At 40.0% G+C, this 13,772-nt stretch overlaps 2 protein-coding genes across 2 annotated transcripts in view; one reads left to right on the top strand and one right to left on the bottom strand.

Moving 5' to 3' along the window:
* The first annotated feature begins 152 nt into the window (after positions 1 to 152).
* Positions 153 to 7,143, top strand: LOC127429911 (AP-1 complex subunit sigma-3-like). Its single transcript, XM_051679269.1, has 5 exons — positions 153 to 289; positions 2,730 to 2,908; positions 5,554 to 5,662; positions 6,270 to 6,407; positions 6,541 to 7,143. The coding sequence occupies exons 1-5, from the start codon at positions 245 to 247 to the stop codon at positions 6,574 to 6,576; spliced, it is 507 nt and encodes a 168-aa protein (XP_051535229.1). The 5' UTR covers positions 153 to 244; the 3' UTR covers positions 6,577 to 7,143.
* Positions 7,144 to 9,082: 1,939 nt separating this feature from the next.
* Positions 9,083 to 13,772, bottom strand: part of LOC127429890 (secretogranin-2-like) — a 6,326-nt gene continuing 1,636 nt past the window's right edge. Inside the window, exon 2 of the mRNA XM_051679229.1 lies at positions 9,083 to 13,096. Within this exon, the coding sequence (XP_051535189.1) occupies positions 11,158 to 13,089 (1,932 nt within the window). The 5' untranslated portion in view covers positions 13,090 to 13,096 and the 3' untranslated portion in view covers positions 9,083 to 11,157. The remainder of the gene's footprint in view (positions 13,097 to 13,772) is intronic.

A 13,772-nucleotide genomic window follows, 5' to 3' on the forward strand; every position in this document is an offset into this window, starting at 1 on the left:
ACTGTAGTGGAAAGAATAATATGCCTTCGTTACACCTGAGCAGGTAAATCCAGCAGGTGTAAACCAATAACAGACGCGCACAGATATAGGCCACGCCCCGTGCAGTCTGTGCGCGTAAATGATTGGCGCACACCTGTGACCGAGCAGAGCCACAACAGCAGCGGGGGCGAAGTGAGAGTGTCCCGGCAGAGCGCTGCTGCTGGACGCGTCCTAACCAGATGGACATGAACTTGTGGAGATATCCATGTTGGGAAACGTAAGCTCTGTGGAAGTGCGGAGTCCCAGGATGGTGAGGTCACTAGTGTACTGCTTAAACACACAGCTTTTGCTAATCATTTATCGTATTTATTAAAGTCGCGCTCATTTTCTTGCATTAAGATCGCAAATAGATCAAGACTGCTAAAGTGTCAAATTGAGGGTAGACAAATCTTATATCTTTGCTTGGTTAATAAAATAATTCATGCACTGTTTCAGGTTCAAATTGGTCACCACCTACTGAGCACTGAATTAGTGTGTGTTTGTGTTTTAACTATGCTTTTTGGGGACGAAAACCTCCATTTGGGGACGTCATCAAAGGTGAAATTGAATAATAAATAATGTTTTTAAATTTTTTTTATTATTATTATTTAAAAAATGCAAAATGTGTTCTTTTAGATAAAGGGTTAGAGTTAGTCTGTCGTAATTATTTATATTTATACATTTGTCAGATGCTTTTAAAGCGATATACAATGTATTCAACGTATACATTTTAACAGTACATGAGTTCGCTGTAAAATCGAACACATGACATGATATATCAGCCACATATCGCTGCCCCCTTCCGCATATCGAGGCGCCGTTTTGTGGTGCGTTCTGCATAACGCGGTGGCCCATGCGGCCCCATTTCGTGGCCGGCCCACAATTCTCCCAATGGCCAGTCCGCCACTGAGCCACAATATTAAAACCACCTGCCTAATATTGTGTAGGTCCCACTCGTGCTGCCAAAACAGCACCAACCTGCATCTCAGAAAAACATTATATGCTTTTGGCACCATCCTGAGTTCATTCTAGAGACTGTTGTGTGTGAAAATCCCAGGAGATCAGCAGTTACAGAAATACCAACAATCGTGCTACGGTCCAAATCACTGAGATCATATTTTTTCCCCATTCTGATGGTTGATGTGAACATTAACTGAAGCTCCTGACCTGTATCTGCATGATTTTATGCACTGCATTGCTGCCACACGATTGGCTGATTAGATAATTGCATGGATGATTGTTCCATTACACGGAAATCGCAGTGAAAGGATCTCTTCACCACTATGCTACTCAAATCACTAGTGAGTGCAATCTGAACATTTACCAGCCAGTGGCTAATCACAGACATTTTAGTCTCATAGCGTGAAATTTGGTCGCATGTGTGAGTGATTTACTCATGTTGCAGAGAGTTGCCACATAGGGTAAAAGATCTATGTTGGGATTTTAAAAATCAATATAGCATAGTTTGAATGAAGATCGAAAAATCTATATTTTTACCCAGCCCTAATATCAACTAGCATAAAAGCAAAAGAGTTATATGGCATGTCCTCATTTAGATAAATTCATTTAGGTAAATATGTTTGTGTGTGAGTGTGTGAGTGTGTGTGTGAAAGAGTGTGTGTGTGTGTGTGTGTGGGCTGGTTTGGGTGGTTTTTTGTGAGGGTTAGGTTTAGGGGTAGGGGTAGAGTTAGGAGATAGAATCTATAGTTCATACAGTATAAAAATCATTATGTCTATGAAGAGTCCTCATAAGGATAGCTGCACCAACATGTGTATGTGTGTATGTGTGTGTGTGTGTGTGTGTGTGTATATGTGTGTGTGTGTGTGTGTGTTTGGTGGCATAAAATAAAATGTTAAACACAGATTCCAACTGGGGTCTCGGCAAGGAGTCCTACACACACTGCAGACTCTCTCTTTGTCTTTAGCGTATGCTTTTTAGGAGACTGACAGTGTGTGCCACCGGAAAGGTGTGTTTGTGTGCATACAGTTAATCCTAATTATTACGCCTAGTTATACTTTAACTCTTAAGATAGTCCTGCTGTGTTTGACATTCTGACCATGACAGAGCATATACTACTTTGTCTAGCTGCGTGTGTGTGTGTGTGTGTGTGTGTGTGTGTTGTTTTAAACTCTATCATATTTTATCCAATACAATGGAGTTCAGACATTTTATTTATTTTTCTCCCCAATTTGGAATGCCCAATTCCCAATGTGCTCTAAGTCCTTGTGGTGGCGTAGTGACTCGCCTCAATCCGGGTGGCGGAGGACGAGTTGCCTCCGCGTCTGAGACCGTCAATCCATGCATCTTATCACGTGGCTTGTTGAACGCGTTACTGCGGAGATGTATGCTTCACGCTATTCTCCGTGGCATCCACGCACAACTCACCACGCACCCCACCGAGAGCGAGAACCACACATTATAGTGACCACGAGGTTACCCAATGTGTCTCTACCCTCCCTAGCAACCGGGCCAATTTGGTTGCTTAGGAGACCTGGCTGGAGTCACTCAGCACACCCTGGATTCGAACTTGCGACTCCAGGTATGGTAGTCAGCATCACGTTCAGACATTTTTAAGTGTTTCACAAGTTTCAAAACACTTTTTGGGGCAACTATACATCACAACACAATTTAATCAGTTCCAAAAGCAGCTTTCGGACAATTTCAGGCTTAAATGACCCTCATTTAACTCGTCTGTCTGTCTCTGCTGTAGATACGATTCCTGTTGCTGTTTAGTCGTCAGGGGAAACTGCGGCTACAGAAATGGTTCACGCCTGTCAGCGATCGTGACAAGAAGAAGATCATTAGGGACATCACACACATGGTGCTGGCACGACCTCCTAAAGCCTGCAACTTTCTGCAATGGAGAGATCTAAAGGTGGTCTACAGAAGGTCAGAGGTCACCTTCTTGTGCTTTGTTAGTGTCAATGTTTTCTGTAATTTTTCTCTCTTTCCAGCTCTGTCACTCTCTTAAAAACAATAGTGCAACACGACCTTTGACCCAAGTTAATGATCAGCTATCAAGTCCTTGCTTTAGGGTGTGTTTTCATTAAAAATTAAAGTGCTTGTGTGTGTGCCTTGGTACATTGAAGTCTCAGTTCTGCACAGTAGGATGATCCTAACATAATAAATCACATTGAACTTCTTGAGCATTCACATGTTAAACACAATATATAGCAGTACCCATGATACACTAATGTCATTGCATTTCTGTTCCCCTGCTATACTTGATTAAGAATCATGTTAAGAGTAACAGTACAGTTTTAAAAACAAAGGTTCCAAGAAGGTGTTATAGCTATAAGAGAACCCTTTTAATTTCTATGGTTACTTTAGAAAACTATTACAGTAACTATTATGCTGCCTCAAAGAACCCGGGACTCAGCATTGAAATAAATTGAGAGTGGGGTTTACGTGATAATAATAATAAAAACAAAATAAAAAAAAAAATAGGAAACAATTACCACGCATAAATTGCTAGTAAATTAAACAGACCATATTTTCAAGTAAAGGCTACACACAATTCTTGGTGGCTTTAATCAGAAATTATCAAGTCAAGTTTACTTTGCAATACACTTTTAAAAATAAAGGTTCCAAAATGGGTGTTTCACAGTGATGCTATTGAAGAACCATTTTCAGTTCCCCAAAGAACTTTCAGTGAAAGGTTCTTAAAAGAACCATTTTAAAGAACTTTTTTCCAGTCCAAAGAACCTTTTCCCACTACAAAGAAACTTTTGTGCAATGGGAAGGTTCCACAGATGTTAAAATTTCTTCATGGAACCATGCATGCTAATAAAGAACCTTTATTTTTAAGAGTGTACTCTGTTTCAAGTAAATTTTACTCACTCTTTGTTTGTACATTTTACTTAAGCAATGTAGCACTGAATCAAGCCATGCTTTTATTAGAGTACTATTTCAATGATTAAAAAAATAAATAAAAATGATCCCCTTTACTCCCCAATTTGGAATGTCCAATTCCCACTAGCAGGTCCTTGTGGTGGTGCGGTTACTCACCTCAATCCGGGTGGCGGAGGACAAGTCTCAGTTGCCTCCGCTTCTGAGACCGTCAATCTGCACATCTTATCACGTGACTCACTGACACCGTGGAGACTCACAGCATGTGGAGGTTCATGCTACTCTCCTCGATCCACGCACAACTTACCACGCGCCACATTGAGAGCGAGAACCACTAATCACGACCACGAGGAGGTTACCCCATCTGACTCTACCCTCAGTAGCAACCGGGCCAATTTGGTTGCTTAGGAGACCTGGCTGGAGTCACTCAGCACGCCCTGGATTCGAACTCATGACTCCAGGTGTGGTAGTCAGCATCAATACTCGCTGAGCTACCCAGTCCCCCCCAAATTATTATTATTTTTTTTTTACCATACTTTGTCATGTACCACATGATACACAGAAGCTTTCCACAGGGAAGCTTAATGCATGCTATGTAATCTATTAGACAACATCACCTTGCTTTAATGGCGATGGAAACATGATCCAGAGCTGCAAGCAGACCTGAAAACTTGACACAATGACCAAAACAATCAACAGATTTATTTTTTATTTTTTATGAGCGGGCAATTTTAAGAAGAAAATTAACTCCGACTTCATAAAACAAGAAGTTATCAAACGTAACAACAAAATCAGCAATAAAAACGGTGTAAATCAACTTGCATACAGTGAAACCATGCAAGCTCATTAATTCTTCAAGCCCGGTGCATGCTGGGAACACCAGCTTCGAAGAGTTCATTAAAATTTACTGATTTTATTTACCTGTGAAACTGACTCAAATGAGCTAATAAATATGACAAGGTTTTCTAATTTAGGACTGATACATGATGACACATTGTAAAGACAACAAACAATCATAAATAATATTTACTTATAAGCTAGAGCTTATTTATACATGTTTGAATGAAGTACAAATATAGAATTTACTTAATATTTTCAAGTTCATGCTTAAAGTAACTTATCCAATGTAGAAAGGACTTAATCTTTTCTGCAATATTTACTTCACCACGAAATCATGTTCTTCTGTAAGGTCTTTAGTTTTCGTCTGTTAACTGATATCAATATTAGCTATAATCCCAAGCTATCGCCCAAGCCGATATATTGCTGATATTTGTTAACTGTTGCCCAATTGGCCAAAAAGTCAGCCTAGTGTCAGTTCCAAAATCTACCGACAACCTAGATTTATTTTCAGTTTTATATATATATATAGTGAATTCAGAGTAAATTTTGTGTTAAATATCTTTATTGAAATTCATAAATTCCAATTCAACATTTCTGGATAAGAAGAGGCTTCTTTTCTGAACTGAAGAAGCAATGAAGAACAGAGAGTCTATGATAGTGTGTGTTGTATCTAATAACATTTAATCAGCAAGAAACAACCAAAATGGGGCCGTTTCTGAGAAACTAGAAATGATAGAAACCCAATATACAGTAGCGTCATACACCATGATATTACATTCAGTTTATGTTTTATATACTTACTCTACTCAAAGAGGTCACCTTCACCTCTGACCTCTGTCCTGCAGGTATGCGAGTCTGTATTTCTGCTGTGGATTGGAGCAGGAGGATAACGAGTTGCTCACGCTGGAACTTCTGCACAGATACGTCGAGCTTCTGGATCAGTACTTTGGCAATGTAAGAGCAATGCCTGCACAAGACCAAAAACACCTGGAAATCATTAGATATTTAAGGGATAATGTTCAGTCAGCTGGTCATTATCAGAAAATAAACCAGTGATAATGACTGGCTGATTGTTATTATTCTGCTTATTACACGACTACTTACCAAATTAATAAATAAATGGACGTGAAATATTTATTTGAGTTTAAATCAATTATGTGAGAAGAACAAGAGTGATGTGAGAGAAACTGTCTATGTAGGAAATCGATTGCCTGGAACATTCTGACAGTGGTTAGTTATACAGTTTTGTGGTCATTATACAGAAATTAGTAAAGGTATAATGCTGCGATTGACCAATCAGATTCAAGTATTCCAGGGATTCGTGTAATAAACTAAAACAAAGCTTAGGGTTTGCAACAGAGGTGGTTTTATAAATAAGGTTTGAGAGGTAGTTGTGGCATAATTCAGCGTAGTACTACTCATCTTCTTGGTAAGATTTTGATGTGTTTGCACACTTGGTGATGTCTTCAGGGCAGAAGACAGAAGTGTTTGTGTTTTCAGATGTGACTCATTGCGAGTCTTTTTTATTTTTGTTAATCTATGTTGTTTTTGTGTTCTGCAGGTGTGTGAATTAGACATCATTTTTAACTTTGAGAAGGCTTACTATATTTTGGATGAGTTTGTGATTGGTGGAGAGATGCAGGAAACTTCCAAAGTGTCAGTGGCCAAATCGATGGAAGAGGCGGACTCTCTTCAGGAGGTTGACTCTTAAAACTTAAATACATGATTACAGATCAAATTTTGGGGGTGTATACAAATGACAGTTTCTTTTTTTATTATTTATACATTTTTGAAACTCAGATTTCATTGTGTTTTGTCTTTTTTTTTGGCAGACAATGGAGGAGTATTTAAACAAACCCACATACTGAAGACATCTAGAAAAAGTCACTTTCATAACCTCCCTCTGCAAAGACATAAAGCATATTCCTGCTCCATATGCTGAATGTTAATAATCAAACATTCTTATGTTAAATAAAACAGCTAAAACAGCAACACATGACATAAATTAATTTATCAGATTAAAATTCACTCAAAACATCAGTGAAATTATCAGATTACTACTACTTTTGAGATTGTAAGAAGACATTTATTAAATTATACAAGTGTATTATCAAATGTAGAACACAAAACTCCCTGGTTTTGGCTTACTGTGTGCTTATTTTCATTTTTATTATTTTCTGCATGCAGACAATCAGACAATGACGTCACAGATTTTAGATTGTATTGTTGTGTACTGCAGGAAAAAAAATTGTTTCTTACTTTATGAACAGTTTTGTTTTTGTGAATGTATGAATGGAAGTGACATAATTATACATTGGAGCTGCAGGCAAGTATGTGCCCAAATATTCATGAAAAGGTGGAAACAAATGTCAATTTTTTTATATATAAAGTCAATAAATATTGATCATTTTGGAATGATAATCTCTGAATATGATAATCTCTGGATTGATAACACCATGTAACAATTATTATTTTTTTTGGTTCCTGGGTAGTAAGTGTTATTTCCTAATTGCATATGCCTCAAAAGTATAGAAAATAGCTATTATTCCCCACAAACTTTGCTTTTGTGACCAGGACAATGATATTTTGAAATGTACCTATTTTCCAGAACATTCCAGATAGATTCAGTGCTGAGTAAACTTGGAGTAACTTCTAGAACTTTCTGGAACTTTCCAGTAATATAAATAGTAGCATAAATACAGGGGCCTTAAGCCCACCAGTTCAGTTTAGTTCCAGCTGCCTAAGTGGATACATATCTGCATTTTTCTGAGATGGCATCAAGAGGCTGCAAGCATCCGGCAGATGCATTTTGCTATGTCTGCGGCCAATTTATCAAAACAAGAGAAAAAGTACTCTGTGGAAGCATCTGCTAAGATGTGTGAGGCCTACAAGGCATATTTCGGCATGCCTGTTGGGGATCAAGACAAACCCTGGGCACCTCATTTCACCTGCGAGCACTGCAAAAAAAACTCTGGAATGTAAGATGGACAATTGTTGCTCGGAATTGTATGTAATAAAATGTGTTAATTTTTAAAATGTAAAATGTTTTACAATTTTCAATGTTATTGAAAAAATATATCATATATGAAAAATGTTGCGATAATCTCTTACACATTAGTTATGGGTGAAATAAATGTGTTTTTGTAGGATGGTACAGAGGGGAAAAGAGAGCCATGAAGTTCGCTATCCCAAGAATTTGGCGGGAACCCATGACCACTCAAGCAACTGCTACTTCTGCATGGTGGACCCTTCCAAACGTCGGACTGGCAAGAATGCACCCGCTATCACGTATCCGGACCTTCCTTCATCCATCGCCCCGGTGCCACACTGCCACGAGCTCCCTGTACCCACTCCTTCGGAGAGAGAGCAGCCATCTTTAGAAGAGAGCAGCATGTCAGAGAGCGAGGAAGATGTTGTAGATCCAGATGACAATTTCAGAGGTGGAGCTGAGGAGGGAAACCCATACTACCCCAACCAAAAAGACCTCAACAACTTGATTAGAGATCTTGGTCTCACCAAGTCCAATGCCAAGCTTTTGATGTCTAGGCTCAAGCAGTGGAACTTTCTTCACCCATCAAGATGGGCTCTGCTTCTGCCACAATGTGACCAGTCTGTTCGAGGCAATCGGAATCTCCTGTAACCAGAATGAGTGACGCCTCTTCATTGACAGCTCATCCAGGAGCCTCAAAGCCATGCTGCTCCATAATGGTAACAAGTACTCGTCTCTTCCCCTGGCTCACTCGGTGCACCTCAAAGAGGATTACAACAGCATCAAGACCTTGCTGGATGCCTTGAAGTATGATGAGTACATTTGGGGGCTGATTCGTGAAAGTGATTTACAGTATAATCATAAATCTCGAAAAACGACTCACTTCTAAATCTTTTGTAGTCATTTTTGTATTACTTTAGTATAAATACATGTTAATTTGGATTCATATGTTTTTGTTTTTTTCGGACTTTATGTGAACGAAAAGACACAAATTCACCCGTTTTATCATTGGAAATAGGTTCATTTCAAAATTTCACTGTCCTGGTCACAAAAGCAAAGTTTGTGGGGAATAATAGCCATTTTCTATACTTTTGAGGCATAAGCAATTAAGAAATAACACTTACTACCCAGGAACAAAAATTGTGTTACATAGTGTAACCTTATATAATTATAATTTCAATTTCAATGGTTGTTCCAGCCCTGGTTACATGTAGGCCTATCTTAATCAACAAAAACTAGGCACTTCAAAATTGTTGATGAAAAGCTGTAGCAGCTCCTCGATAGAAAATGCCAAAGACTCCATGTCATCCAGAGTTGCATGTGGTCTCTATGTCGAGTTTGCTTGGCAATGAGAGAAACATTACACAAAGAGAGGACCATGGTGTGAACAAATGCTTTATTTACCTCTGCCATGTCACACATGACCTCACCACTCGCACAAGATACTGAATGACTGAAAACATAACTGTCCTTTAAGCGCCATTAATGGTACGTGTCCACTGGCGTTGAAGAAATCAATCAATGCCACGAACAACGCTAGAGAGCTGCCACTTTGTGGCGTGTCTGATAACGTGCAGCGAGTATGTATTTTCTATGGTTACTTTCAATACACTGTCAATTCCTATACAATCACTGGGCACCATAATGATTCTGGTAGCAGCTGGACTGTTTTCTGGTTCCGGTCTCCATAAGAAGCAATGTAAAAAAAATACAGAAACGAGCAATCCAGAAGGAGAAAAACAATCCTTTAAAGTGTTAGTTGGAGTGAAAATGAGCTCAGGCTTAACTTGTGCAGTTGTTGGCTGTGTTAACAACTTGAAGTAGTTAATGACATGAACTTAAACCCCGTCATCTATTTGTTAAACTTTGACGGTTGAGGCACTGTCAATTGATGGTTATTGCGACTCTGTAAACTATTGGCACTATGGAGCCACATGTTTGTTTTTGTTTGGCCAATTTTTATACTAAACATCATATTATCTGCTAAATTCATACACCGATGCAAGTGGAAAACACAGGAGACCAGAAAATAAAAATTTGACTTCTGCTAGCAAAGAGGGAACCCATAAAGGTGGATATATGCACGATTACAGTTGCAAAGATGCAATTGTTTTTTCTGAATGCCCAAACTATATAAACGGTGTTGATTTATTACCCAGCCACAGCATTGCCAATGAATGTGTGCAGTCTTCATTTGAAGTCTGAATTAAACATAACAATGTCATTTAAGTACTGAATCTACCACAAACTTACATTACTATTGTCAGATTTTAAGCACTTTGAGATTTTTCACTTATCATTTGCATAAAGTTGAGCACTTCTTAACTTATTTGATGCTCTCAACCATAGCATCCAAATTTGTGTACAGTAAAAGTATGTACTGTTTTTGATGAAGAACCTACTTCTTGATCATTAAAAGAGTTTGTTTTTAAGTATGCATGCAAGTAGTATAAGAAACATACTTAATCCGGAAATGGGGGCATTGTTCAGTTACCCGAATATGTGACGTAGTAAAAACAACAAAGAAAAAGACATACTGTTGTTTTGTTAAACAAGTACAATTTAACCACAAGGAACAACTCTCTTGGTATATATAACACAAAGTTTAAAACAGCCGCCTGACTCCTGATTGTCCGCCATTTTTTATTTAGCAGTTTGAATGTAACGTCTCTGCAGCTCCCGTGAGATTTTGGAATTGTAAAGAGTCCACTGAATGGATGCAAAGTTCTGAATGGTATACTACCATACTGCATATCTGTATGCCATATCTGTCATAAATAGTAAGAGTAGTATGGTAAATAGTGAGAGTAGTATGGTAGTATGCAATTCCAAACTTAGCCGAGCACTTCAGAATCTCTCCTGATATAGTATGTCATCTGAGAATTGCTCGCCTAGTGTTTTATAAATAATGAGAATTCGGACACCGTAGTCCATTGACATACTGCTTTTGGCATACTATATAGTAGGGAAGTATGCATATTCCTCTACTCCTTTATTACTATATTATATCCTATAGTTTTCCTATATTATATCATACATATTCCTATATTCCTAATCAATTACTCTGCTTTGCTGCTAATTCCACAATCCCTCGCGCGAGCATATCGCTCAGTTCTCTTTGAGATGAATTGAAAATGACTGCTTGGCTCCGCTCAGCTTGTGCCAGTGGACACGTACCGTATAAAGGAAAGAATCTGTATGTGTTCACATGTTTCAAAAGGTAAAGCTGGCTACTATTTAAACTATTATTATCGCTACTGAAAAAGGACTACCATGGGACTAAGACAAAATTCATTGGGTTTACTAAAATATTATTTTCTGCTCTAGAGGATACAAAAAGAGAAAAAGCTGTAGCACTACATTGACTAACGCAATTGGGGGAATATATATTTTCTTTCAAAATACTTTATTATATGACAATTCAAACTTCAAACAATGAGTATAATCTGTATCTACATGTCTACATCTTAGGAACAGTTTCTCCCTCAGAGTCCGTTTTGCTGGCATTGTCGCTTTCCGGGTCAAGGTACCTCAGAATTTTAAGCATTGTGTCATCATTTATGCCTGTGGCTGCTCCCTCGTGCTCCAACGGTATCTTTTCAGGGACGCTTTTATCAAAGTAGTCCTGGACAGCACGTTCAAGCTTTCCGTACATTGACCCTTCCTCATCATTTGAGGGCATCAGACGCTCGTGCCTCGGTCCTTGCGCAAACATGTCCGAGGCCAAGTAATTGGCGAGTTCGTCTTCCTCGCTCACGGTGTCGTCATAATCATCCCTGCTCGTTTCTGGGAACACATACTCTGGGAGATCTCGTTCCTTCTCATAATAATGCAATGTTTTCGGTTGCGTTGGTCTTTGATGGAGTTTGTCGTTTTGCAGCGCAGCACTTGCCAGCTCAAGGATTTTCAGGATGTCTTGTGTAACACTGTTGCTCTCCGATGTCTTGAGAGGCCGTCTTTGTGGTGCTGCAGCAATCGTGTCATCGTGAGTGGTGGTGTAGGGGCGTGGGGGTGTCCGTGACTCTAAAGGAATTCTGAAGAAATCTTTTGGCTTCTCATTTTGAAAAAGGTCAAGAACTTCCTCCGGTGTGATTTGGAGCTTTTGCGAGATTTTGATTAGCTGAGAGAGAGACTGGGGGACTGTACCGTGCATGGGATTGCTGTCTCTCTCCTCTTCATCCCTCTCCACTTCTTCATCTGCATCTTTTTTCTCCACCTCCCTGTCACTTTCTTCCTGTTGTTCCCTCTTGTTTGCCTCTTCCCTTTTCTGTTCCTCCTGCTCTTTCTTTTCTAGAACTTTCAATAGATAGTAGTCCACAAGCTTTGCAATGTCTTCAGGGTCCTCTTTTTCTGTCTGAAACCAATCAGATTGGTTAGATCTTTTGACATCATCATCTTCCTCCTCTTCCTCCTCCTGCACATCGTCCTCAAGGTTGCGAGTAAAGCCATGCCTCTCACTTTCTTCTTCAGTCTCTATTTGTTCTTCTAGAGGTGTCCATTCGTCTGTTCCCATGAAATCCTCCAAGACCATTTTCCTCTGCCTGTACAAGTCATCATCATCTTCTTCATCGTCATCAGCAGTGTTGGCCACAGCACTTTCCTGCTTGCTGTTGGCCTTGGAAGCAGCCTTGGAAGCAGACATTCCACTCAGTTCCTCGAACACCGATTGAAGGGTGGCTAGTTTCTGGGGCGTGTATTGTTCTTCTGCATTCTCATTGGTCCGTTTGAGCGGCTGTTCCTGGCCCTCATCCTCAAACATGTGTGGGTACTGTCTGTGCGGTCTCCAGCTGCCAGGATTGGCCCATGAGTTCCTCCCGTAATTCTCTACAGAGGTGTCCACCTCTAGTTGTTGTTTTGGTCTCGGAAGAGAGTGGATGGCATAGCGAGGGCGTGACAGTGATGAGGCATGCGTAATGACTTTCTGGGATGACTTTTGGGGGGACTGCTCTTCAGTCTCTTGCAGTGCCCTAAGCACCGCTTGGAGCCACTCTTGAGTATTGTCCTTCTTCTTATCTTCCTCTATCTCTTCCATGCCTCTATCCTTTCCTGTGGAACTCCGGACAGGGGATGCCAGTTGTAGCATTGAACGGATGCTCTCCATTTCATCTGATTCATGGTCTGCAGTGGTTGGCTGTTGATCATCTGTGAGGGGTTTGGGTGGAGTTCGCTGGCTAAGGCTTTGGATGTAGCGTAGAGCTCTTAGCATCTCTGCACTTGGAGAAGGGTGAAGTTGGGACATAGGTCCATAGGAGGCGGGTTCACTCCCACTTAGGCGATGCTCTCTTAGTGTTGCCCCTTGAACTCCAAAAACGAAAGAGAGGAAAAAGGGAAGTAGAAGGAGGGAGGGAAGGATGGACACCCATGTCGCACAGCATCTAGATGGTGAAGGCATGATTTACCTGGAAAACAGAGAGAGAGGGGGAGAGGGAGGGTGAGACAGAGTTAATCATGCATGCCCAAATGCACATGTATAGGTGGGGCGGCTGTGGCTCAGGTGGTAGAGTGGGTTGGCCACTAGTCGCGGGATTGGCGATTCGATTCCACATGCCGAAGTGTCCTTGGGCAAGACACTGAACCTCAAGTTGCTCCCAATGGCAGGCTAGCACCTTGCATGGCAGCTCTGCTGTCATTGGTGTGTGAATGGGTGAATGAGTCACAGTGTAAAGCACTTTGAAAACCCACTAAGGTTAAAAAACATATTTTGATGTTTTGACAGTGGAACGATCCAAAAACACTTTAAATTACAGTACAGCCCATTGAAGAGACTGTACGTCTTTCTCTCACAGCCTCGTTGTCATTCCTGTCAAAAAGATGTTACTGCTGTGAATCAGGTCTATACACAGATGTGTTTGCGTAACAATTGCGTGCACATTGATTGGTTATGGAAATAATTTAAAGGAATTGTTGACACAAAATTTACAATTCTGTCATTATTTATTCACAATTATATCATTCCAAACTTGTATGCTGTTTTATTTTGTGTTGTTGTTGAATTGTCACACAGCTCTTTTTTCATACTAAAGTTCATATGGACAATGTAAGACATTAAAGGAATATTCAGTATTATCAGTATTA

This window comes from Myxocyprinus asiaticus, chromosome 39 (genome assembly GCF_019703515.2).
Source record: "Myxocyprinus asiaticus isolate MX2 ecotype Aquarium Trade chromosome 39, UBuf_Myxa_2, whole genome shotgun sequence".
Taxonomy (NCBI): domain Eukaryota; kingdom Metazoa; phylum Chordata; class Actinopteri; order Cypriniformes; family Catostomidae; genus Myxocyprinus; species Myxocyprinus asiaticus.

Bases quoted from the DNA above. Each gene is read 5' to 3' on its own strand.
- LOC127429911 (XM_051679269.1), top strand. From the start codon at position 245: ATGTTGGGAAACGTAAGCTCTGTGGAAGTGCGGAGTCCCAGGATG. The intron at 290-2,729 runs GTGAGGTCACTA...TCTCTGCTGTAG, and splicing joins AAGTGCGGAGTCCCAGGATG to ATACGATTCCTGTTGCTGTT. The intron at 5,663-6,269 runs GTAAGAGCAATG...TGTGTTCTGCAG, and splicing joins TGGATCAGTACTTTGGCAAT to GTGTGTGAATTAGACATCAT.